A 26,444-nucleotide genomic window follows, 5' to 3' on the forward strand; every position below is an offset into this window, starting at 1 on the left:
GTTTGAAAAGAACAACAGAAGTTTAGTTTCCATGCTGTACGTAATGACGTTGTGGAGGAGGTTGCTGTGCATGCTGAATGTGAGCATGGTTAAAGAGCAGGACAAATCCAGTGGAAAGATGGTGACTGAGAACTATTAGGTACAAGAGTACCATGTCTGGCTCTCCATGCCCCTGGGAATCACATCCCTAGGAGCCAGCAGAGCACTCCAGGAAGCCACTGCATGTTTACACACCACATCCAAGACACCCACTACTGGGTCACGGGGCTAAATGGGGCTTTGGTCGGCCCGAGGATGGCCATTGATATTCTGATACTCTGAGGGAGCCCACAGGGTTAATTCAGTCACAGTTAATTCCACAGAGTTAATAGTTATCTAAAACTGGCCTTGATTGGCACTTTCTCTTCAAACCCACACTTTGCAGCAACTCAGACACATGAAAGCTTCTGCCAGGTAGTGTTCTCAGACTACCTAGAGATTATTGGACATTTTACAAGAAAAAAGCAGAGGTGGCTGAAAAAGTAAGCTGTTCTGCAGGAAGAATGAGACCTGGATTCTGTATCCTCCATCTGAAAAGTTACACCCTGCAAGTTCCACATCCCCAGAGCCCACAACTACTGAAAAGGGCAGCCTATTCCCTAACATCCTGCTGAAACTGGGTCACTGTGAAGCAAAGCAGGCAGAATTCATGGGCCCAGGAGGTATAAGCCACTCTGTTGCCCAAGAGAAATTACTTTGCCCATTTCAGTAATTTTTTCCCACCAGCTGTGGGCACAGTCCTTGAACTCACCTTGTCTTTGAACTCTGTCACACCACATAACCAAGTGATGGACAAAAATTCAGCCAGCTAGGACACTATAAACACTCATTTTAAATGCTTTCTAGTATAGACAAAACTAGCTAATCCCCTTTCCATGCTCATCCACAGTCTGTTCAGAATGTTTCACCTGCCAAGTGTGAGCAGGTACCACTTATTTCAAATTGTGAAATGATCCTGAGTCCCTGACATTTGTAAAACATTCAGAGACCCACAAAAGAATTACAGGAAGACAAATGACTACCTACTGCCTCGCAACTCTGAGCTCATTCTCGTACAAACAGATTGCTCACTTTACAAAGCCTTTTTCCCCCCTTTTTCTGAATAAAGCTGAGGCCATCTTAAAAAGATTATTTTCAGTTCCAAATCTTTCAACATAGTGGATGTTCCTAAAATTTCTATTTTTTTTCCCAGCAACCTTTTAGTTTGGTAAGCAAGTCTATGCACAGCTTTCAGTTACTTTTTATTCTGTGGTGCCGAATGAGACCAGATAGACATATTCTTAAAAGGTTTTCATGAAAATGCAGATGACCAGTTCACAACAGTCTGCTAGCTCAATACGTAGAAGAGTTTGAAGGGTTTAGGCACTAATGAAAAACCTAAAAAGTTATCAGGAGCTCCTAAAGAAGCTTTTGCTTCCTTGTTACCACCATAAAACTTGCAACAACAGTATCTTCAAGATACCATCTCTGTTACCTGCATTAACTTAGACAACATATCCTTCTAGTAGCTGACCTGCAGAAAGGGTATAAATCTGAGTCAAGAAATGACACCAGGACTGAAAATTCAGACTTGCCTGCAAATGTAAGAGTTAACTCTAAGCAAAATACATGATTGTATTTTCTTATCTGTCAAACTCTCCCCTTTTCCCCCTCCAAAATATCACCATTCATTTTAATGTGGTTTTTCAAAAATTATTCCAATTCAAATACAGCAAAGTGTTGCATGTTCTTGTCCTCACACATTATATTAGACATTATATTATATATTAGTATTCCTTTGAAAGGATTTTGTTCTTTACTACTACCAGGACAAGAAAGCCTTGAAAACAGACTTGCTTATAGTGTCCAACTTGGAGGGATCTAAATGTGATATATTAAATGTTATACATGCACATTATTCAATTTTAAATTAAGCTACTTCAACCCAGGGAGAAGTACAAAATCATAAATGAAGCAGTTTCTGAAATTCAAACTTTTGTGTTAGACAGGTCACTTCACAGCCGCTTCCAAAGGCATCCAAAGGGGAGCCTGTAAGGGCTCCAAAAAGGTTTCAGGATGGTTATGGCAGCAGACAAGGCTCTGGCAGTGCCTCCTCAGCCCCTTTATCCTCCCACCCACCATCAGGGCTCAGGGCCCTGCCAGGAAAGGTCCCCTTCACTCACCTCAAGCACAGTGACCCGGATTAGCCCAGAGACACTTTCATCCTCACATTAAGCTCACCAAGGTCACTTGCCCATAGCAATTTTGGGTGTGTTTGTCTGGTGACCCAGTCATGCGGGGCCTCTCCTGGCTGGAGCCTCTCTGCTGAAGGCAACGTTGTGGCCACCTACTGGGCACACATCTGTCCAACTGCTACATCCACCAGCCACCACACAGGCATGATCCACCTGCATTCTCTTAAAAACCCACAAATGCCCTGTTCAGAACAGAGCAGACTCTGTCCTTCACCAAAGAGGGAGAAACAAATGCTGAGCTGCCTCTCAGAAGCCCATACAGCAGAAGCTGGCTTGAAACCAGCAGGTTTCCGGCCTGAATCTGACCCAGGCTCATTAGTCTTTAGCTATTTCTGTCTAGCCTGGAGCATCTCACAGATGAAGGATATTCAGAGCCCAGACAGTCTTCCACAGCGAGCATTTTGGCTCCTCAAAGCTGTGATCAGTCCAACGGGTTGCTGTTGCAACTTTTGCTGGGTTTAAAGTCAAGTATTGCAAGGATAGGTATTGGGAGCCAAAAATGCCTTCTCAGTTAAAAAAGTAAACAAGGTCCATTAAATTTTGTTGACCTTTTACTTGGTACCACTGGAACTACAAAGTTACTTCTTTAATACAGGAAAATTTGGATTATGACACAATTATGTTACTCCAGAAGGGCAGCCTAAGGCCACAGCACTGTCACTGGCAGAAGGGATCCAGTGCTCTGCTGGTGCCACATAGCCCCTTTCTCTTCTGCAGCAACTACAGCAACAACTTCTGTTTCCAACCTGGTACGCTGCACAATCACAAAGAGAGCAGTGGGAGCACAAAGGAGGGCATGGTAGGGCTTAGAGGCAAGTGTCCCTGGCTGGGATTACATCCTTTGGTCCCAAAAGCAGCTTTTGCTAGCTGAGAAAAATCCTAAAACTATGGAAAAGTCTATGTCAAGATGCTTCTGGTCCCACAGTCACAGGATAGCTGAAGTTCAAGAGGTCCTCTGGATGTCACCTGGTCTAATCCCCTGCTCAAGCAGGGTCACCTGGAGACAACTGCCCAAGGACTGTATCTTAGACAGTTTTTGAGGATCTTCAAGGATGGAGACTCCGCAACCTCTCTGGGCAACCTGTGCCAGTGCTTACAGTGAAAAAGTGCTCCCTGATGTTCAGAGGCAGCTCTTGTGTTTCAGGTTGTGCCTGCTGCCTCCAGCCCTGTCACTGGGCATCCCTGAGCAGAGCCTGGCTCTGTCCTCTTTGCACCCTCCCTGCAGGTATTTATACACATTGATGGGATCCCCCTGAGCCTTCTCCAGGCTGAACAGTGCAGCTCTCTGAGACTTTCCTTATGAGAGGGATGCTTCAGTCTCTTCATCATCTTTGTGACCTTCCACTGGACTCTCTCCTGCAGCTTCCTACTGGTGCTCTGGTAGTCTGATCCAGCTGGCAGACACTGATAGCATGCTCCCTTGCCTGCCCTGGAAATCTGGTGAGAAGATGGCATACAGGGGAGCATATGTCCCTATCCAGAACAGGGACTCTTTTGATCAATCAGTGTGTAAAGGAAAGTCTGTCTCAGAGTCCTGTATCTTGTGTTTGACTGACTTCTAAGGGAGCAGCTGTAACTACCAGGCACTACCTAAATGTAACCTAGCACAGACTAAAAAAAAAAATAAAATTGTCTTTTCTGGCTAGAAAGATGTTTATCCAGAGACTCAGCATAATTTATTTTTACAGCAGGTATACCAAACCAAGACAGTTAAAAGGCTAAGTCTCCAGAGCTCTAGATGCTATGTAAATAAATGCTAAATAATTGCCTGCATTTAAACTGTGGTTCAATGTTCAGCAAGGAAAATAGCTCTTGTTTTTCTTAAATTAAATTCTGATTTTATCTAGACTATTTTGCTTGTTCAATTACATGAAAAGTCATCCCACTTGTTAAGTGCCAAAGCCTTATTCTGAAACTGTATGATTAACAACAGTTCTTCCAAAAGCTACATACCAAATAGGTTTATGTGACTAACCTAAAGTCCCTCAGCTTGCAATATAAGCAAACTGACCTAAGCAGGCACACACATTCTTGCTGTGGAAATATCAATTTACAGGCACTCTTCTGAATAACTGAGATTATGACTGTGAGGACACCAGACAGCACAGCCCAGAGCCCTGCACCCACAGTGGTCCCAAATAGTTTCCTGTGCACAGCAGGATCAGGTAACACTTGGGAATGCTCAATTCCAACTCATGCTCAGAGCCAAGGAGCTGCAGTTGAAGGCACTGTCATCCCACTATTGGATTTCCCTCAACCTGTAGCAGAGTTGGTGGCAAGAAACCTGTGCCTCCTCCACCTCTGTTGCTTCAGGCCAAAATCTGAATTCTTGCTATAATCCCATCTTTCCCAGCAATTTAACCCATTAGACTCAACTAGAAGATGCAAGATGGAAGGCACAGGTGCATGCTCTCTTCTGCATGAGAGAGGGTGATGATGGGCAGTGGGACAGAGCAGCACCACTTCAACCACCAGAGCTGGGCTGAAGTGGGCTGGCCCTTCAGGACAGATGTCCTCCCACACTAGGTGAAAACATGGCTACTTGCTTTAACTACATTTTTTTACAGGGTTTTGGATTTCTCTCCACTGAGCAATGATGCTGGTTGTCAGTAAATTATCCACTGTGATCCCTCAGGATTTCTCTTCATGGTATTATTAGCTTAGTCTGTGACTCCAGTTTTTATTTGCAGACAATAACCATCCCTGAACAAAAATCTCCAGCTTGAGTAGCTGGCAACTCCACTGTGAGGCATCAAGGACAGGTGCATCACTGCTTTGGCCAGGATGATGCAGCAGCAGCCCCTCCTTCACTGCAGAGCCTCTGTCCTGCCAGCCCAGGGGTGACCGAGTCCTGCTGCTTATCTCCAGCCTCCCAGCCACAGATCTGAGAATTTACAGCACATAAAAATAGTACATAAAACCCCCTTCCACTGACCTGCTTAGTTTTTGTAAAATCAGAGTATTGCCCACTTGCTGCAGACACTAGTCTGCTTGTTTAAAAACAAAAATCCCACTGGCAGACAACCAACATACAAGAACATCTACAAAGAAGCTGTTACAGTTTATCGTGCAGTAATCCATGGATTAAGGTCATTAATAGCCCTCTATGACATACTGCCATGACTCCAAAGGTGCTCTTCTGCCTTACAGGACAGATATACAGAACATAACCCCCTCATAAATATCTCCCCTGAGATACTGTCTTCTAAATCTTCAAAAGAAAAGAAAAAAATGAGAAAAACCAGAAGGCATATGCCTAACACAATATTTTGCATTGCATTAAAAAAAAAAAGTCATAATGGAAATAAACCACCCTGAGTTTTCTTATCTTTCAGACTGATGTTTTCACAGTAAAAGAGTTGTTGGTAACTGAAATTTTGATCCTCAGAGCTAAAAGAGCGAGCCAAGACATTCTCCCATGCCCAGAAGATAAAGTCATAAGTAAAACTTTCAAACTAAAATTTGAAATTCTCAATTCTACCCTTTAATTATTTATATGAAATAAGCTTTCTCCTTCTGTTGACATGAGAACACAAATATATCATCATGGAAAACACTACATACTCCTCAAATCCCAAGGGATCATTAATCTTCTTTTACGCAGTACATGAACTGTTTTCACAGAACTTTTAAAAACAGTTTTCTAAAGCATGCCTGATGTCATTAGGAAGTCCAACGAAGCTGATACCCTAACAATATGATTGCTAAATATCCTCCAAAGAAGAAAATCCCTTTGCTCCTCCTAAACTTATGCTCATATCTGCACTATCCATACATGTAATTACCAATGATATTAATTTACCCGAGTCCCCAATACCAAGAGTAAATAAACCTTGTGTCAAATCTGAACTAATGGATAGACTTTTCTCACTTACGTTGATCTAAATGAAAAAATCTGCACTCTTTCCCTATGATTTGTTTCTTTAGGACTCTGGGAATGGCATAGTATTGTGCCACTGTGTATTTTCATTTACCAGGAAACAGTTATAATTCATAAAATGTACTCAGGAGAATACAATTGTCCTACCAGCTGCAACCAATTCTGTATCCTGCAGTCACATGCAATTTTTGTAAACAACATAGTGACATTTGAAAAAGAAAAACCTTAGAAAGAAATCTTAAAAGCTTCAGTAAACAAACATTATGATAAACAACATTTGTTTCAATATACATCTCACCAGGAACGAATCACTCATCATTTCCTATTTTACTTTCACTACGATGTAGTAGCTTTTTCACTACACATGCAGTTTCTTTTTCTTACCTTTAAGGAATCAAAGCAGGCAATAACTCTTCCATTTTCAACCTGGCAACTTTTAGGGGGGTGTGCAAATTTGCATTCTTCATCAGAGCGTGAACAAGTTCCCCTCTGAAACTGCCTGCACACTTCTAATGTCAGCCATTTTGTGTCTCTTACGGGAGCAACATTCAAAGCCATGATGAGAAGCTGATTTTGAACTTGTAAGTTGCTGTCAGGTGAATTATGCTGAAGAAATTTCCAAAACTAATGACAAAGGAAAGGGGGGAGGGGGGGGGAAGGAAGTCAGGAAAAAAAAAAACTTCAATTCTAATGAAAAATAAAGTTAAAAAAAACCAAGCAGTGGGGGACGATTAACGACGTCCAACGCACACAAAGCAGAACAAGCAGGGAAAGTTTATCAGCAAGCAGTCACTCATCAATCATTAAGTCCCGCTCGTAGACTTTTGGCTGGGAAAACACATGCTCAGTCGCATTTCTGTCTGTAAAACACGTGGGTTTGTTGATTGTAATCACGGATGCACTGGTTTAAAGCCAAGGTCCATCAATGCAATGGCACTCCTTGATAGAATAGCAGTCCTCTGATGGTTGCTTGCCGGTATTGATTACATGAGAAAAGCAATGCAGTCATTTGTTCATGTCCCAGGAATAATAATAATAATAATAATCCTTTTTCTGCTTTCAGTTTCCCATCAACTAATTGGCAAATGGAGACAGCTGAGGTATCTTCTGCCAGGTGTAAGGTGAAGGCAATGTCTGGCTGGCAAAGACGGGATTTTGAGAACACAGGCGTAGCAGTCCTCGCTCGTAAAAGTGACTTGGCAAAGGCACTTTTTAAGTCACTGACCTGACAAAACAAATACAGCTTCAGTTCACGTGCAACTCATTCAAATCAACATTATGAAACCTACAGTCTCTTTTTATCAGATATTATAAACATACAGCCAAAGTTCACTCTTTAAAAAAAAAAAAAAAATCACCGTCCTTTGTGAAGTTACACGTGATAGGGGAATAACCAGTTGAAACACGTACTGCAGTAATATTCCAGGCAGCAATCCAAAAGTTGGGAATGATTTAAATAGATGAATGTGGCAGACACAATAATTAGGCACACTAGTTGTGAAACAATTCAATCAAATGTGCTTAGTCTCCAAAACTGTATACAAGAACCCTTTTCCATTAATTTATCACTTGGCCCTTTAGACTGTGTTACTACATTCTAAATTGTTACTCATTACTTGCTCTTCCTTAGAAACCAGGATGGTAGTATACTGCTCAGATTTTTTTCATCTCCCTCTATTTTTTAACAAAAAAGAAACCAAAAAATGTAATTCCAAAATTATAGGAAATAAAACCCCTCCAGATGCAGACAATATAGTTAGTCTTCCCATTAACCCACATGCTGTTCCATAAGGGCTTCATGAAAGGGCTTAACCACCAAGTCACCGTGCTCCAATGAGTCCTTTCTATTATGAAGCAGTCTTTATCTAAATATTCTTTTGGTTTAATTAGCCTTTGTGTACCTCTGCAAATACATCCTTCAGCATCAAAACATCAGATTCCAATATGGCACTTAAACTGTTTGGGCACTATAAAATACCTAGGATATTTTACAGAAAAACAGATTTGAAAATCAAAGGGTTAGATATTACAAAAATATTTAATCACTAACTATATTTTATATACAGACAGTGAAATCATGAATATGATGTTTCCTTCTACTTAGCTTCAAAGGAACACAACTTTTACTTTTCAAATACCAGCCAGAAACAGTTGATGGATTATTTTTGTGTATGAAAAAAGAAAAGGGGAAAGACTGGAATAAGTGAGATTTTAAAATACGTCAGTAAAAATACTTCTAAAATCACTGTCAGCTTTTCCATGTCAGAACAACTACCATTCTGTGCTTCCATTCACTGGCCTTAACTGAAGTCAGTATTGTTTGTTAAGGAAGAATTACTCACACCCAGTTTCAGGATCAGATCCCAGTTCTGACTTCTAGGTCTTCACATCAAAAGGCTTTTCTACTACTTAGTAATGCTACCAAAAGGGGTTTTACTATGTGACCAATACTTCCACCAAAAGTTCCTACTGCTAGCATGAATAAAGGCAACGCAATGCTAATTGCTCAAAATTCAGTTTCAAGTCCAAAGTGCAATAAGATGGGTCTGGATGACACTTAGCTTTACTTGGTCATGAAGAACAAGGTGCAAGAGAATCAGTACTTTTTGACATAATTATATGCAATTATAGTACAGCACATAAATTACAAACTCTTTAAATTAAATATTCCATCAATGTTGTCTGACAGCATCAATGAAGAATGAGATTAAGCTAAAAGCATACAAAGAGGTGAGAAAATACTCATAACTGATGAAAGGGAAAGAGAGGAGGAAATACAAGAAGAGCCTCTCCACAAGGGCTTGTTGAGCTGATAGCTTGTTGGGCTGATGATTTAGCTGGCTAAATGTAAAAGAGGAAATACTCTCCCTAGAGCCACACATTCCAATTCAGAAATGTCAGTAACGGTTTTCAGTAATAGATGTAGGAGACAGACGGAAATTTTGGGAAAAGGGTAAATGTTATACTGCACACTGCTGAAAGTCACAAGTAGTAATACTCTGCAGGGCTGCACACCATAAAATTGACAAAGTTGTTTCTCAAGTAGTAGGTGTTAAGACTGAAAAAAACCAGACACAGCACGTGGCAGCAAAGCAAACAGCACACAGTATAGAAATGGCAGTAACCATGGTTTTTAAAAAAGAAGTGCACAGCAGAATCACATACAAGATTTGTGAGACTATAGCAAGAATTCACACCAAAAAGCATTTGGGGGTGCAGGGTAGAAGAGTGAAACACAGTATCAGCCTATTTCTTACCCTCATGCTACATGAAGATTTTCTAAAGAAAGGGAAGCATAAAAATTTTGTCTCTAAAATCCATGTCTTGTCCAACATAACAACGCCATGTGATTTCTCAAGAGTCATCAAGTGCCTCAGGAGTTCCTACTGGTAAAAACTCAGGAGACAGAACTGAGTCCTGTCTCCTTTCTGAAGGAGGCCATGCCTTCAGCAGGAGGCAAGTTCAAACATGGTGAAGACAGAACAATTTGGAGTGCTTCATCCCTACCACTTACATGACCTATGCGCTCACAATCACGCTAGGCAGCTGTCATACCTCCTCTGCCCATCACCTGCACCAGGAGGATGAAGGAAGAGATGCCACCTTGAAAACCTGAACATGAGGGACACAAAACGAGGAGGAGGGAGAGAAAAGACAAAGCAGAGAATAAAATTATTCTTCTTGGAGAAGTCAAAAAAAGTAGAATTCAACATATGAGGAAAGTGCTCAAGAGAAGGAAAAAAATGGGAGAGGAAGGTAGGAAAAGGAAATGGCTGGTTGTGAAACTGAAAAGAAGGGAGAGACTTCATAGCAAATGGAAGAAAGATGGAGAAAGGCTGTGAACATTGGAAGAGAGAGGGACAAGAGGAAATTTTAGAAGGAAAGCAGAAGAGCTGTGGTTACGGGGAAAAAACTCCAGCAGTTTGAGTAAACAGGGAAGTAAATAAGGGAAATGAATGGAGTTTATATAAGAAAATATAACAACAATAATCCTCAATAAAATGCCTGCAAGGTCACACACCATTATTAACATCATGGTTAACCCTGACCTTGCATGTTGCAAAACCCATCCATCTGGAGAAAACCAGTGGGTTTTGCAAATGCAAACTCTGCTCCTCTTCCCACTATTTCTAATTGTGTCCCAACACATCAGCTGAAGTTAGATGTCCTGACGAAACCAATGGTACCTCACTGGCATAAAGCCCTCAGCACGAAGTGTCCCTTATCCTGGCAGAAGATTTTGTTTGCCTTATGGTTTTGTTTAGTTGTTTTGTTGTTATTACCATTAATGATCCCAACTCAAGACAACACCCACCACTGTAGCTAAACAAGCTATCAAAACTTACAAACAAACAACTGAGCTGCAAAATATTCTTACTGAAGATGAAAGAAGTACTCAACATAAGAACAAATTATTTTTGTCTTTTTACAACTATTATTGTTTATTTTCAGTCTCTCACACAGTTGAATCAATGGAATTGATCAAGAATTCACACTTACAAATGCAGCTTTTTGCAGGTTAAGTGAAATGAAATTCATGGACATGTATTTGTAAAAGTTATTTAGCTTTGGATCCCTTTTAGGATAAGCATCACTTCCCTTTCACAGAAAGCTAGCAAGGCATAGGACTAGAAGGCCTTTGTCATGGTTAAGAAAAAAAAAATCCTTTTAATTAGTAAACAAGACAAAGCACACAGACATTAGAAGCCCAAAGAAAAAGTTCTCAGAGAAATACAGGGCAGCCTCATCTTTGGGAATTGCAAGTGAACACAAAGCCCTGCCCTATTATGAACCAGCTGGATTTTTCAGCTGGAAAATAGGAGCTCTTACTATCTACAAAATATGAGTTGCTTTGGTACATTAGTTTTACTTATCAGCCAGATTATGTGGCAATGGATCATGCAGTATCTGTCTGATGGTGAAACTGAGACTTCCTGGACATGATATACTCATGCTTCAGTAGGTAACGTAGTAATGAGCAGCCCCATCTTCAAAAGTCATCTCTGCAGGTGATGACATCCAGTAAAGGAGCACAGTCTTCTACATGGTCTCACCACAGATATCTAGAGGAACCACTAAGTCCACCCAGAAGGTGTTAAAACAGTTTTACACTTTTTGAGGTTTAAACACTCTGTATTATTCATCACATCAAAATCTTCAGTAAGAGATGTCAACACTGGGGCTCAATTTGTTGCTCCTACTGTCAAAATTTATCAACATGATCCATATATTTCTTCTATAAATATACCAGAAACGTAAGAATTAAAAAGTTAGAAAACCCTCAGTTGTACTTAAAGGGGACTGTGCAGTTTGAAGTATATAAGCTCTTCTTTCCCAGACAGAAGACATGTACTAAATATACTTAGCCAAGTACAAGTTTGATAATTTGTATTATTATATAAGTTTGATAATTTGTAAACAATGCTCTGTTTTAAAGACAAAGACCCAAAAAAACCAAAATGAAAACATTCCTCAAACACCAGAGACTCACTAAGCTGTGAAAGCAAGGTGAGCCTTCCCTAGGTCACTAGCAGGGAGGAACATGTTGACTTACAGATTGCTGCCCAAATTCAGTTAAACACATGACCTCAGGTGGGAAAAAACTCACCTTCTACAGCCTATCTACAGCCACCACAAATGACCTGCTGGATACTGCAATGCCAACACAATGTACTGAAAACTCAGTTTTTAAACCCAGCATACTTATACTGCCACTCTTCAGGGACAAACTGTTTTCTCATCCAAATGTGAGCTCTTTTTCAGGAAAACCAAGGTCAACTCTCTAACCCCAGGGAAACAATTTTAAGCCCTTGGCCCAAAACAGGTTGCTTCTACAACTTTTATCCATTTACACATAAACAAAATCTCATGTTGCTTTCTCACAGAAAATCATGGTTATAGTCTTAAATTCCAGAAACTTTTTAACAAAGAAACAATAACAATGACCCTGCAGGAGACACCAGGCACAAAGAATTTAATGTCAAAATTTTAAGGTCTGGCTGGAAGCTGGAAGAAAAAGAAAAACAGTCTCTACCCTTAGACAGGGTTAACCATAAGCATCACTAATTTCACATCCCACAGCACAAGTTCATGAACCAGCAGTGTCTTGACCACATACTACTTTAACTCAGATTCTCATGATGTTCCTTTTTGTTCAGGAAATAAACTGATCTGTAAGAAAAAATAGTTTAGCGATTTCTTTCAACCTGGACTCACTAGTTTTGAATCAATGATTTCACCTGGGTCAGATGATGTGGAACAAAACACAACCATCTCCAGATGCCTCAGGACATCTGAAAACACAGATTAACCAATGTGCCCCACTACACAGATGCATCCTCAGACTACCGACAAGAATTGTGTTCCTTCAAAAAGCTGCTGCTTCTTCAGCAGTTGACCTATCTGCAAAGGAAACTCAAATCTCACTAAGTCATACCTCTTGTTTGCAGCTGCATAGAGGACTCCACTTTCAAATCATTCAGGACACAGATGTATGTTTAGAAGACACTGGCAGTTGCTTTAGTCCAAAAGAAAGTGGAACTTTGCTTCCATTTTTCACCTTTTCCCCCCATTGTTTGTGCTTTAAATAGCATTCAAAGCCTCCAAACAGAAGATAAGCTGCCCACTAAAGGACAGCCACAACTCCACAAGCTCACTCCACTGTTGCTTTAAATGCCAGCTCCTTGACTCCCCTGTGAAGTTCTCTCTTGAGGTCTCCCAAACTCCCTGCTGAGGAAAGCAAGACTGCAGCTTAATCCCAGGCTGGATCCATTCTGATCTGCCTCATCAGGTGCAGAGTAGCACAGCAGCACAATGCCCCCTGCCTCGCACGCGCCAACTCAACAGAGACATGGCCACCGGCTCACGTCCCACTCCAATGGAGCAGGGAGCAGAGCAGGCAGGACAGGGCACCCCACCTGCAGCAGGTCTGGCTCCTCTTTGCAAGTACCTTTAGCTGCAGTGCTGTATCCCACAGGATATCCTCCCTGTCCCTGGAAAGCAAGGCTGGCTCTCAGGCACCACGCGCTAATTTAAGCCTATTCCCCACTAGCCAATACAAACAGGATCCTACATCAAAATATGCCAACATGAATTAAATAAAAAATAAAGTGATTTTACAGGCAAATAATGTGGCAGTCAGCATGCTTGTTAATCACATTTCAATAAACTACATCTTAAAGAAAGAACATGCAAGAGACTCTCCTGTGGTGGACAGGCTTTTCTCAACCCATCAGCTTTCCAAACTAGGGAAACAGGACCAGAAGTGATGCATCAGTACAGAGGTATAATTCATCAATGAGTACTATGCCAGCTTTGTGTTCTTCTCTTTAAACCAATGTCTAATATTCATGTTTTTTATATGTACCCTTTTACTAGGTATCTAAAAAGACTAGACAATGCACAGTAGAGTTTAGTAGTGTCTGCAGAGTTACATAAAAAGACAGCATTAAAACCAGAACCAAGCTTTTCGCTCTCCTCTGAACTGTTGTGGAGTCAAAAAAAATAATAATCCCTAAATTCAAGAAACAAGAGAAAATAGGACAGGTTTCCACAAAACATCATCCACTCTTTGATGGCAAACATGAATGGGATATCTTTCTGTCATCATAACATTTTTAAGAAGAGCCATTCAACTACAGGAGAGCATGTATAAATTCTTCTATAAATTTCAAACAAAACTTACAAACATTTCTTTAATCACTTTCAAGCGTTTTTTTCCACTTTAAGATGTTAAGCAGCTCCCATGTCACACTGAGGAAACCAGTATTTCTCAAATGAGGAAGAAGCCAGAACTGCCATATCAGGGAAGCAGCCCACTTGTTTGATCAGGTGGCTGGTAGCCAAAAATACTAAAATTCTAATCCTGGTTCTTGTATTAATTCAACATGAAGCAGCTCAAGTCAGAAGTGCCAGGACTTACAAAAAAGACATTATTTACTTTATTTGCTTGACTTGGAGATCAACTATTGCAACATGTCTTTGCCTGTTATACAACCAGCAATGAACACTTGTGAACTGTAATTCAGATGAACACTTTACACAGCGTAGAGACAATCCTAACTATTTTAGTCAAGCTGACTGAAGTTCAGGCCAGGGACAGACTAGAAAACCAGTCTGCTTTATTTAAACTGAGCATGACCTTCAAATCAGTTTTGCTAAATGAGCCATATTTTCCTTGTCACAATCACTAATGTGCCAGGTTCAGGCTTTTTAGTATGTCCCTCACTATTTACAGCATGGCAATGAGCTTCTTGTTAAAACCTGCCGCTTCCCTTTGAAGCTGGCTTTACAATATAATAACACTAATGTCCTTTGTCCCTGGGGAAGTAGGTGAGGAGGAAGGTGTACCACTGACTGTGAAACAACCCACACAGCCTGGGACCTTTTCAGCAACCCACTGTACTACTTTGCTAATGGACCGTGAAATATTTCTGCTGAACTTTAGGTCAGTGGATGACTACAGACCACAAGAGTATTTTCAAAAACCAAACTGCTTCGAAGTCATGCTGGAAAAACTAATGCTTGTTATACTTCAGTTAAAATGCAATTGCAGAAAAGAGTTTTCTTCTTCTAGCAAACTACTTTTGTTTTTATTCTACTCCTCCTCTCTTGGCTTGGATCTTCTCACAGTTTTTAACTTAAACACTTTCTAAGTCCAAATTAACCTGATTTTTCCTCTATGTGCATCAATTTCATACAGAAAATTCCCTTCCCACCTTGACAAAAGGGCAAAAGCAATTTCTGTTTCTGTGCCTCGGCAAGCAGAGTTAATCATCCCCGGCAGCAATGACGTTACCACTTGGCCTCTTGTGGACACAAATGTTTTGCTTTTGGCAGAGTGAAACATGTAATAGCTATTAATCAAACCCAATTCCCCAGGAAAGGGTACCCCAGTGCATTAGGAGCTTCCACTCACCCAGCTGCAGACATGCATTGTATTTATGTTTTTTTAGGACTGTAAAATATTTATAGAAAAGTGTGCTTATGTACTGTGAAATTTTTACAGACTGGCATGGAGGGAACGTGTGATCAAATGACTGTTCTCACCTGCCAAAGGACCGATAACATGCTGTTACACAGGAGCACAGTCTAAAAGAGCTCAGGCTGTTGTAAATTTTCTATTTTCTCTAGTCCAGTTTTGCTCTAAGCCAAGAAGGCAGAACTCTTGCTGAGGTATTTATGTGACAAACAGCACCCCTTTGCATTGAAAGACAAGGATAAATCTGAATAAACCAAGGACTGTATGTAAATTAATGACATGTTGAATTCACAAGCTGCACCTGTTTTAAGATGGCCAACAGCATTATTAATAATAATAATATATTATTATTATTATTATATATATTATTATACTCCACAAATTACCCAGCTCTGGGAAGTTGCATGGCACACCTAAACCAAGCTCCTAAGGTGAGGGCAGCAAGAACACTACCTAATGCTATTAACTCCAACTGCCTCTTAAGTGCTTAACCCATCCTGCTGAACAGATTTCCTACACTATATTCAAGCAGCATCACCGTTCTGAGATAAAATACCTGCATTCCTGTGCCATTTCCTCCACCTTTTACCTGAGTACAGAATAACAATACACAAAAGGATGACCCTAGCAGATGAGCCAAACAGTCCATCTTGCCCAAAATGCAGCCTGCGACTATGACTTATACTAGATGTCCTCAGAAGAGTGCAGAACCAGGGCAGTCAGGGTGTGATAATTTCCATGAATTTTCTCACAACAACCTGTAACTGATGTCTTTGGATTTAATAGGTTTCACCGAATTTTACTTCCACGGATTTCCTCAATCCCTTTTACAAATGCTGCTGTCAGAAATGTCCTTTATAATGTGCATGAAAAGCAGGATACCAAGAAGCAGCCTGACTGCTCTCACAATTGTTGACAAAAGCACAGACTCTCAGGGGAGGAGCACGGATATGAAAGGAAACACTTCAGGACTTTGGAGATTCACAAAAATGTGAAAACCACATTTGGAGCTGGAGAGTAAGATGACTGATTACAAAAGACTTCAAGAGAATCTGCGTTGTTTCACCCGTACTCCTGAATGTGTTAAACTAAAAGCTCCAGGAGAAGTGGAGCTTGGAGAAAAAGACTTAAAACCTACCACAAGAGAAAGAAACACCAAGACCCCTTCCTCTACCCCCCAAGCTGCATCACCTAGGAACACTCCCAGAAGCAGGGATCTTTCTCAGCAACCCAGCTGAGAAGGAAGAAAACCTGAGAGCCTGTCTAAAGGAGCCTAGGCAAGGCACTCCTGCATTCTACCAGACCCAAAGCATTTCACAAGCATCTCAAACATATTTTGGAAGAACAAACTTATCACAATGGCAAAGTGCTTCTGGCAGGGAAAAGAAAAACCTCAGTAGTATCTTTTGTACTCAGAGGGTTGCCAAGCAAGCCTTCACCAGAGTCCATTTTATCACAAGGATTCAATTCCCCTTTTGCTCCATTAGTAGCATGCACATAATACACAACACCAGTTTTATTTACTTCCAAAACTAAAGAAATCCTCAAGAAGCAGAACATATTCAAGTGCTTTACTGCTTAAATATCTCACAGGACATACTGCAAAACCTATTAGGTGCCTATGTCAGAATACTTCATATCTTACAGCAGTTAAAGATGGAACCTAGCCTTAAAGTCACCTATAGAATAGTAGATAGTTAAATTAATAATCTTCAAAGATTTTTTTTTAAAAATATTTTTAAATAGTGTTTTTATACTAACGTTCAGACAGCAGCTGAAATCTCCCATTAAAAGCCATTTTTTCAAAGACGTTTCCCTGAAATGGGGGGTTTAGCATGGCCTTGAAGAAAAAAAGTTAGTATTTAACAGGTTGGTCTCTATTGGTCTCTTCTGAAGGTAGATTGCCTTTTTGTGTTGTAAACAGAGATGGCTTCCTGCCTGATTATCTTTGGTCCTCCAAGGTGAATAAAGAAAATATTTAATCATGTTCCATGTGAAGATGACAGTAAGAAACTTCATTTTCAAAATTCATGCATTTGTCCACAAGAAAAGACAAAAACCTCTAAACAAAACCAACACATAAAACTTCAAAGGCTACCTGTGTTGTATTTGATAATACATAATTCTGCTAAATTCTGCAAGCTCTTTATTTCTGGAATAAAATAAATTTGCATTTAGTGAACCACTATTCAGCTGTCAAATAGCTATGACAAGTTCAGAAAGAGAATGCTTTTCCCCCTAAAACTGTTCTTGCAACTAGTGGCAGAAAAGAAGAGAAGAGCTTTTCTCATATGACTTGCAACTTCTGGTGAATGTCTGTTTTCCTGGAAGTCTTGAATACTTCTATTTAGTCCTGAGGCAAATAATGGAGTTACAACTGGAAGGAGTGCACAGTAACCATCTGCAGACATTGCCTACCAAGTAAACTTCCCCTGAGCTCCAGGATGACGAATTTTGGGGTTGGTGTGCAGTACAGCTACTGACCTTCCTTTTTGCTTGAGCACCAATTAAGAAGCACTGACCCAATAGAAATGGGTCACATTGATCTGTTGTTTTGATTTGTGTAACATGTCTCCCTCAGTCCAAAAAGCTCACCACCCGTTGCCACTTGAAGAAAGTTACTTTTCAACTCAGTTTCATTTCAGAGAGTAACTTCTTTTCTTTTTTTTTTTTTTTTTAATTTACAACTAACAGGAGATAAAGTACTTAAACACAGAAAGGCTACACAGAAATCAACTCAGAAAGTTTATTGGCCTACAGTAAGGACATTGGATAGTTCATACTCATTTTTCTACCATGTATATCGTCTATTTGTTTGTAACAGTAAGAGGAGATAAACTACATTCAGGTTTATGTCAGGAAAAAGAATCACAAACCACAACAAAACTCCAGCCAGCATCTTTCAAAAGCAACTTCAATATATAGAGTCTTGGTTTTAATTTCTCTTAGCTTAAAAGCTGAAAAGGGAATGGATTTAGGCAGCCATACAGGTTAGGCTGTGTTAGCCTATGTCTCAGAGCCAGGCATGTCCCCACTTTAAATCAAAAAATTTTCTCAATATTCAAATTATAGCTTCTATTTTAACTCAGCTATTTACTGTGAAAAGAGCAGTAGGAAAAAAAAAAAACATTGAAAAATCAAGTGCTTTCATGCTTTGACACAATGAATTGCAATGTTTTGCAGTGAAAACTGAACACATTTCCTATAAATGGTTTGACAGAGCCCTCTTCCAGACCTTTTTCTAATATCTCTGGTTACTGGTAACTGCACAGATTTCTCTGTCCTGCTGGCAATGGCAGAACAGGTAAGCAAAGCCTGGCATTTTTGAAAGACAGTGTCAAAATTTCTGTGTTACAAAGTGAATAAATAGCAAAAAAGAAAAAATAAATTTGATTTGGTCAAATAAATAACATCATCAACAGCACTCAGGGATTAAAAAAAAACATATAAACATAAGAAGTGGACTGTTTCTGTTATGCTTACACACATTTCTATTCCAGAAACAAGTTTTCAAAAATTACTTAAATGTGTTTTGAATGTGCCTCATTTTAGTGCAATATTTGCTTAGCTTTTAAATAAGAGAATTTACAACTTCTAGCCTTCAGCCTGTACATACACTGATCCCAGATACCTGGTAAAAATTTCTTCCATTTCATACAGCATTTCCAGGATAAAACAGGTGAGACATAAAATCAAACCAAACCAGAAAAAAAATAACCCAAACAAAAAAAAAAAAACCAAACCAAAAACAAAACAAAAAAAAAAAAACCTAAAAAAAGAAAAGGAAAAAAATAATAAAAAAAAAACAACAACCTCACACTTGGTCAGAGTTATATGCCCTCTAGTAATCCTCTACAACTTTAAGGGATGCAAAGTTTACACTATCAATATTTGGCTTTCACAGAGATAAACACTTTATAACAATGCATAGGTTCTAGAAATCCTGAAAAACTACTTGAATGGCTTTTCTCCACATTTATCCTTCCGCCCATGACCTGAAAGAACAGAAACCATGGTACCACTTTATAGCAACTGAATAGGACTGTCCACTATAAAAACAAAACAAAACAAAAAAAACCCAAAAAACCCCTAAAAATACAAAACATTCCAACAAAAAAAACCAACCAAACAAAACTCCCAAAAATCCAAAAGCAAAAAAATCTACAAACAAAAAGCCTCCACAAAAAAAACAACATAACCAAAAAAGAAACAATAAGCCAAACCACCAGCCCCCGCCAATAAAAACACCAAAAAAACCCCAATCCCCCAAAAAATTATACTCTAAAAAGACAGAAAAGAGAGGGACAACAAAGATGCAGAGGTATTCTAGCTCTATGCTTTCTTACAACAAAAGTTCACTCAATTTACATATTGGGGGAGTGGTCAATTTAATTGCTATGATTCTGTAAAATTGAATGAAAATCCACAATTTAATGTCCTATATTTTTTCATCTCATGAACAAAATACATCAGGAAAACAATTAAAGAATAATCCTGCATGATGTACCCTAAATTTCCTAAATACAAAACTGAGTCAAAATAGCCACACAAATTAAAAAAAAAAAAAAAAAATTGAAAGCAGAAGAGTAGAAACCTGTCCACAAATTTTAATGTCCTGTTTCAAGAAAATCATTTTTACCTTGCAGTGAAGCACTTCAAAGATTATAATCATCACATATACTTTTCCCCTAAGTGAAAAGTATGCTGATGTTTTGCTGATTGGAGACCCAGATGGGATAGATACAGGTGGTTATCCTCATCAAAGCAGAATATTACTACTAAGTCTGTTTTAATTCCTATTACAAGAATCTTCAAGTTTAAGAAGAGAAGCCACTGCAGCACAGCTATCTCTTGCCCATTTCACTGGAAATCTGAAAACATCAAGTGCATTTCATACAACCTTATCACCTACAAGTATGTTTACAAGCAACTGCCAGTTTCCATTAAGAAATACAATTCTGACAATGGTAGGGAAGAGCTAGGAAATACAAATCCTAAAAGCTCAAAATTAAGCAAAATTAAAGCAAATTAATCATCTCATCTTCGTAACCTGATGATTTTTGTGGAACCCAGTTATCGTCATGTGACTTAGGCCTTGTGGATGTTAAAGAAATTTAATTTAAAAGAGCAGCAAAAAGTGCTAAGCATTGCAGATAGTATGAAGACTAAAGTCAGAGCAGAAATTCACAACAAACTCCCAAGATGAAACATCATGTTTTACTTCTAATAATATACTGTAATTTTCATAATTAGGTTTGCCAAGAGAGTTTCCTTCTCTGCTTTGCAACAACAGCCATAACCAATAAGACGGTTTGCAGTTAGCATAAAATTTTTGCGAAGTCATACCTGAAGCCAACTGTGAGGAGTTAGAAAAGGATCTCATGATAATGAGCGTGCTAGGTGATAAAATGACATCAGTTTTAACATAAAGATAGGCACAATAATGCAGATGAGGGGAGAAAAAGACAAATAATGAATAGCAAACACACAACACTAGGTTCCAACAAGACACTGCTACAGAGGAAAGATCATGTGGACATCAGAGGCAATTCAGTGAAGACTTCTGCAAAATATTCAGCAGCTGATGGAGTATAAAACAAGCAGAGCATTTGGCACTATCAAAGGGAAACAAAAAGGAATTACACTTGTGTGTATAGTCATGGAGCATGTAACTCTGGAGTGATAAAAGAGTGAGAGAACAGTAACAGCACCATCAGCACTGCAGAAAGGCTTACATGTACAAAGAGGCAGCAGTGAGGTTTTTGACAACAGAAAGAATATGAAATTCATACAGGCTGATGATGAGGATCACCAGATCACGACTAGGAGGCAGGGAGTGTTCAGTCATTTACCAGTGGGGAAGCCACAGAAAAGACAGCTGTTTTTGTACACAGCAAACAGCACAAGGGTGAAGTTAAATGGCAGACGATGTGTTGAAAGTCAAAAATACCAACAAGTTAAAAAATAACTTTTTAATTAAAAATCAGGTTATTTAAATAGTCATCAGAATCAACAATGGCTACTATGTTTGAGAAGGAAAGCCCTCCTCAAAAAGCTTCTCACCCCTGGCAGCTCAAGCCACGTGCCAGTCAAGGCACTGCCATCTTCTGCCTTCCTCATTTTTGGAAGGCAGCTCCTTACAAGCGGCCTAGCTCTGCAACCAAGACTGGCTACAAATCCATAGGAACACACTGATCCTCAAGCCCCAACGAAAGAAACTCAACATTTTAATCTCCTATTTCAAACAAATGTATTTCAGAGATGACAGACTCATCCCACTTAGCTTTGAGCATTTAAATGAGTCATTGGTGACCAAAAAGCACCATCTCCTTCACCTTCCTTGTGCCAAAGGGGAGACAAGCACCTGGGCCCACCATGAAGCCACCAACCTAACTGGACACACAAATGCCCACAAGGACCAGCAGATGGATTGTGGGACTGGCTCTGCACTCCAGAGGAAAGATTTAGCAACTTGAGAGAGCAAACAAACCCAAGCACAAACATGTTTGCTCTCAGGCCTTACTCTCTCACCTCTCAGTTGTGCCCTCCTCCTCAAGAAAGTGCTGGGACAGAACCAGAGTGAAAAGCCAGAGAGATGAGAGGGACTGCATCCCTCCTGTCCTACAGAAGTGTCCAACCAGTTCTAGCTCCACAGATGAGGTCCAGGATACAGATTCAGTTGCAGGTATCACTCTCCAGCTCCTCCCACTGAGAGGGATGTTGTGGCTTCTTACCATTTAGGACCTTTTACACCAAGGATTAAGCTGAAGGCTTGTTCCCCGCTGGCGTTTCCACTTCAAAGAGCTGCTACTGTGGATACTAAAGCCTTTGAAAGTGGCCTCACTGCACAGTCCTGAGCATTAAATGAGGTCTTTAAAAAAAGGAGGGGGGGAAAAGTGGAAAGTGCACTGGCTTTATAAACACATCAGTAGGGCTACTTTCAAAGCCTTTCATGCCATCTACAATGTGACAGAGAAAATCTTGGAGTTTTAGCCACCACCCCAACTTCCTTAAAATTATGGCAATAAAGTGATCCATCCCCAGAGTGTTTCCCAGCATTAGCAGCAGGGAACTAAAATACACAAGGGAATTGTAAAAAAAAAAAAAAAAACCCACACAAAGCAGAAAAAGTTTTTAAAGACAAGCGCTAGACTCCAGGACAGCGGCGCGCCGTGCTGCCAGAGCATGTTCAGCATGCCAATAAGGACTGCAGCACTGCAATCCCCAGCACCAGCAGCCCACGCACCGGCGGCCTCCTCTGCACAAGCCTCATGCCAGCTGCAGGAGGTGCCCCAGGCAACAGCACTTTTTGGCTACGGGGTGAGGAGATGAAGGTGAGAAAGCTGGCATTGGTCTCCTCACAGGCACAGGTGAACACAGCCATCACAGAAATCCCACACCTGTTATCACAGGCTTTTAAGTAAATAAGAGTGAGGCAGTGCTGAAGTCCTGAATCATTAACTGGGTGTGGAGGTATGCTCCTGCCAGCAGTGAGCCTGCCTGTCCTGCCAGGGGCACAGCCAGAGGGGTCTGCTGACAAACTAAGGCAGCTCTAGGCTTGAAATATGCATACAGCTGCTGATAACAGCACTGCAGATAGTGAAAAGTGGAAGGAAATACCTGAAAAATATTTAAATGAACTAAAATAGGGCTTTGCCAGTCCTACAAGGCAGCCACTTTACCCACCTAGACATTAGCAGGAGTGTCCCGCAGAGAGCTGCCAAAGGAGACTGTGAAGGCACAAACCTGACATGCTGAAACACAGCATTGAAACATCATCCTTCTGAACAACGGGAAAAAATGGAAAACTTGTCACTTGGAAATTGTAGGTTAGTTTTAGACTAAGTTCAAAACACTGCCTATGACACCTGTAAAGTACATAAATCATGAGGGATTCAGAAAACTAGGGGCTGGGGGACTGTGCCATTTAACATACCTGAAGTATATATATCAGAGCAGTAGGGGAAAAAACAACAACATAAAATTGCTCAGAAACTCAAGTTTTAAAGTATTCAGTCTGGATAGGAATGAACACTAGAGGGTTAAAACCCCAAAAATGTATTTCCTAGGCCTCTTAAAAGTGATCATACACAAAAAAACATACTGAAAAGCTGCCTTCAGAATTCCCACAAAAAAAAGAAAAAAGGCATTTCTAACCAAAACTTAGCTTTCTCCTTCCATAGAACTACCACAGGTAAAACTTCCTGCATTTTTCTTTACTTGTACTCTCTAATTCTGCCTGCTGTCACAGGTGCTGTATTCCCTGCAGAAGAGAAGATTTTACAGCTCATGAACCTCCAGACTGACCTTGTCTCTATTTATGAGTTCAGCAATGTATGATACCCAGATCTTCCCAAAACGCCTCCCAAAATGTTTATCATCCACTCAGAAACTGATGAAAAAAATCATTAATCTAAAATAAAAAAAATTAATAGACTCTGATATGAACCATCTGTTCCTATTTCTTGAGCCACTTCTTTATGCAATAACTGTATCACTTAATCCCTCCCACTGTCTTTATTAGCTATTGTTTTTGTATAACAAAAATCACAGATGAAAAATTATTTGTTATGAGTGTGTGTATATTATGTACATGTGTAAGTATTCGTGGACATATATCTAGGTATGAAAAAGAAGGGAGAAAAAAAAAGGAAAAACAAAAGGAAGAAAAAGAAAATAAATAATAAAAAGAGCATGAACCTATGTGTTTATCAATTTGTTTACAGCTGAGCTCTTCTAGCTGGCAAAGTTTCAGGCATCACAAGCCCACCAGGTCTTTTGCCAGACTTATGACTCCAGAAATCCTACAAGTCTTCTGCAGCAGCAGCAAACTGGCAATTCTCAACAGCTTTAGTAATCATCAGTAGCACAAAGAGTCCCCTACATAATTAGTATTTCTTTGTGTTAGTTATAAGGATTGTGCATATAATCCCCTGTTAGGTATGCTCTTGAATCTTCAGAGCCTCAGACTTTTCCTTTTTTAGCAGGGCTGAAATAGGGAACTAAGAACTTGACGTTGCCAGCATTATCAGAGAGAGAGCTCGGTGTTTTAACGGCCCGGTTACAAAGGAATAATAAAAAATTGTGGCGATTAAGAAGTTAGCAGATTCCAGAAAGGAGATGCATAACTTCTTTCTCCTCATGCACTCTCTACTCCAAATAGAGACAAAAAAGTTTGCTTTTAAAAGAAGACATTTTAAAAAGAAGACTCTATATATCAATAACCAACAACTGTTGCTGCATTTGCCAATAATGTATAAGGAGATTAGTTTAATTAGTCAAACAGTTAATACTGCTATTATTTGAACTAGTTTTCAGCACTGACACTCTCTTGAAATGAGTTTTATTTTCCTCAGGCTATAATTTCAGCCTGTTTACAGACCAGTTACATAGCACTGGTGCACATTAGTTAACCATAATACATTGTATAAAACACATCAAATTAGCTTCACAATCACAGGTTTTAAAAAGAAAATACACACTAACATTTTTTTTTTAAAGTGATTTAGCTATCTTTTGCTACAATTTTGCAACAGCCATATTCATAAAAAAGGGAAAAATAATTTGACTTTAAAAAAAGTGTTTCTTCCCTGGAAGAGAAAAAACAATACTCAAAGTCAGAAATTTCTAGCACAGTATCACTAATAGCTATCACGTGGAATTTAAATATTAGCAATGTGTTAAAACTGTATGCAAAATTATTTATTTTAATTAAACACTTTATTTCTCATCTCTCAGTATTATAAAAATGGAACATTTTACAGAGCTTTTACAAGTAAACACAGTACAGATAATTTCTGACACATTTCTGAGCAACAGAGAAGATAATTCATTCACAGCTGAAGTGATACCTGAGTGCCGGAAATCCCACGCAACATTAAGAGCCATTTTTCTTGCTCAGAAAAAAAAAAATAAAAATGGTAGCACATAATTATCTCACATTTCTGTAAAACGTACATTCACACACTAAGAAGTTGATTTGCCTTTATAATCGCTCTATTGTCAAGCACTATACTTCAGGACCTCTAGCTCATTAGAAAATTCTATCTTAGGAAAATAGAGTAATTCTAAACAAAGTAATTACTCCTTGAAAACAGATAGACTGCACATTGGAAGGTTACCACACTAATAGCCCTGATTAAACACACAGAGCAATTAAGTAGAAAAGATATTACTAAATTAAATAGACACCAGAATCTGGTCTGAAATACTTTTAATACCAAATAAATGTAAACACAGAATATTTACTACCACCTCTACTCTGTAAGCTGAAGGTTCATTTACCTAATCATATAAAGTAGTAGTATATATATGCACCTTGACCAGGAAATAATTTTTATAAATCCTTTTGTCATTTGAATGTCTGTCAGTAGTTTGATACAGACTACTTGACAAAGTGATGAATGCAAATTTTCATTTTGGTAGTCAGGCATAACAAGATAACTCCAGATATTGTGATCTACAAGGTACAGAAACCAGACGCTGAAATTTTCTGAAAGAGATTGTCTCAAAACAGGAAAGTGAAAAGTTTTCTCTGAGACCTCTGCATGAAAACAGTTTTCTTTGCAATAACTAAATATTTGTCTCGTATTTTACTGAGAAATCTCTTGAAAAATACTATTTTACTTGCTTCTAATTATCAGTCTTTGCCTTGCATGCCTAACACAGTCTGCACACAAGCAACACATTTAACTCTCAATCAATAGTGATAGAGAGTTAAACATATATATCCATACCCTATGGATTTGTAATAATAATGCTCTACATCCTGACATTTGTTTCATTTGTTAGCAGATCTTGAAATTCTCAAAAGACACAAGGTTGTTTTGACTTAGAAGACTGTAGCCTTCAAAAATAACTGGTTCATGAACTGAGTATGTGTCAACAACCCAGCCACAGGTCTCCAACAAGTACTTGGCCAGGGAGCAGGGAAGTCGTATCAACCTTCCCTGAGCAGAGTCAGCTGTGAGGAGTTGGGAGATGATATCAGGAGTTCTGAGTGCATGTGCTGTACTTCTCCTTGAAGAACGGGAGGGGCAATGGACAGTGGTTCTATGGACAGTTGGACTAGAAGGGCCTACTTGCCACAATACTGTTAAAACTTATGTAACTCATTCCTAGGATAAAGGAAATCTTGAAACTTTCGCCCCAAAATTACGTCACCGAAAGTTTTTTTTAGGCAGCAAAAGGTTCTTCCACCTGCTTTCTCTTTAAGAAATTGATCTTTAGTCTTCCTGAGTACATATAATTATTTTTTCTATTGACATCTTAGCTGAATACAAGTATGCAATGTACATGGCTATTACAAAAT

The 26,444-nt window shown here is 39.4% G+C and overlaps 1 protein-coding gene across 10 annotated transcripts in view; it reads right to left on the reverse strand.

Annotated features, from left to right (window-relative positions):
* Window positions 1–26,444, reverse strand: part of MBNL2 (muscleblind like splicing regulator 2) — a 106,313-nt gene that overhangs the window by 62,003 nt on the left and 17,866 nt on the right. For all 10 annotated transcript variants that reach the window (XM_036392931.1, XM_036392913.1, XM_036392894.1 and 7 more), the window contains exon 2: window positions 6,538–7,378. In XM_036392931.1, the coding sequence (XP_036248824.1) occupies window positions 6,538–6,711 (174 nt within the window). In that variant the 5' untranslated portion in view covers window positions 6,712–7,378. The remainder of the gene's footprint in view (window positions 1–6,537; window positions 7,379–26,444) is intronic.

Source organism: Molothrus ater, chromosome 2 (genome assembly GCF_012460135.2).
Source record: "Molothrus ater isolate BHLD 08-10-18 breed brown headed cowbird chromosome 2, BPBGC_Mater_1.1, whole genome shotgun sequence".
NCBI classification, from domain to species: Eukaryota; Metazoa; Chordata; class Aves; order Passeriformes; family Icteridae; genus Molothrus; species Molothrus ater.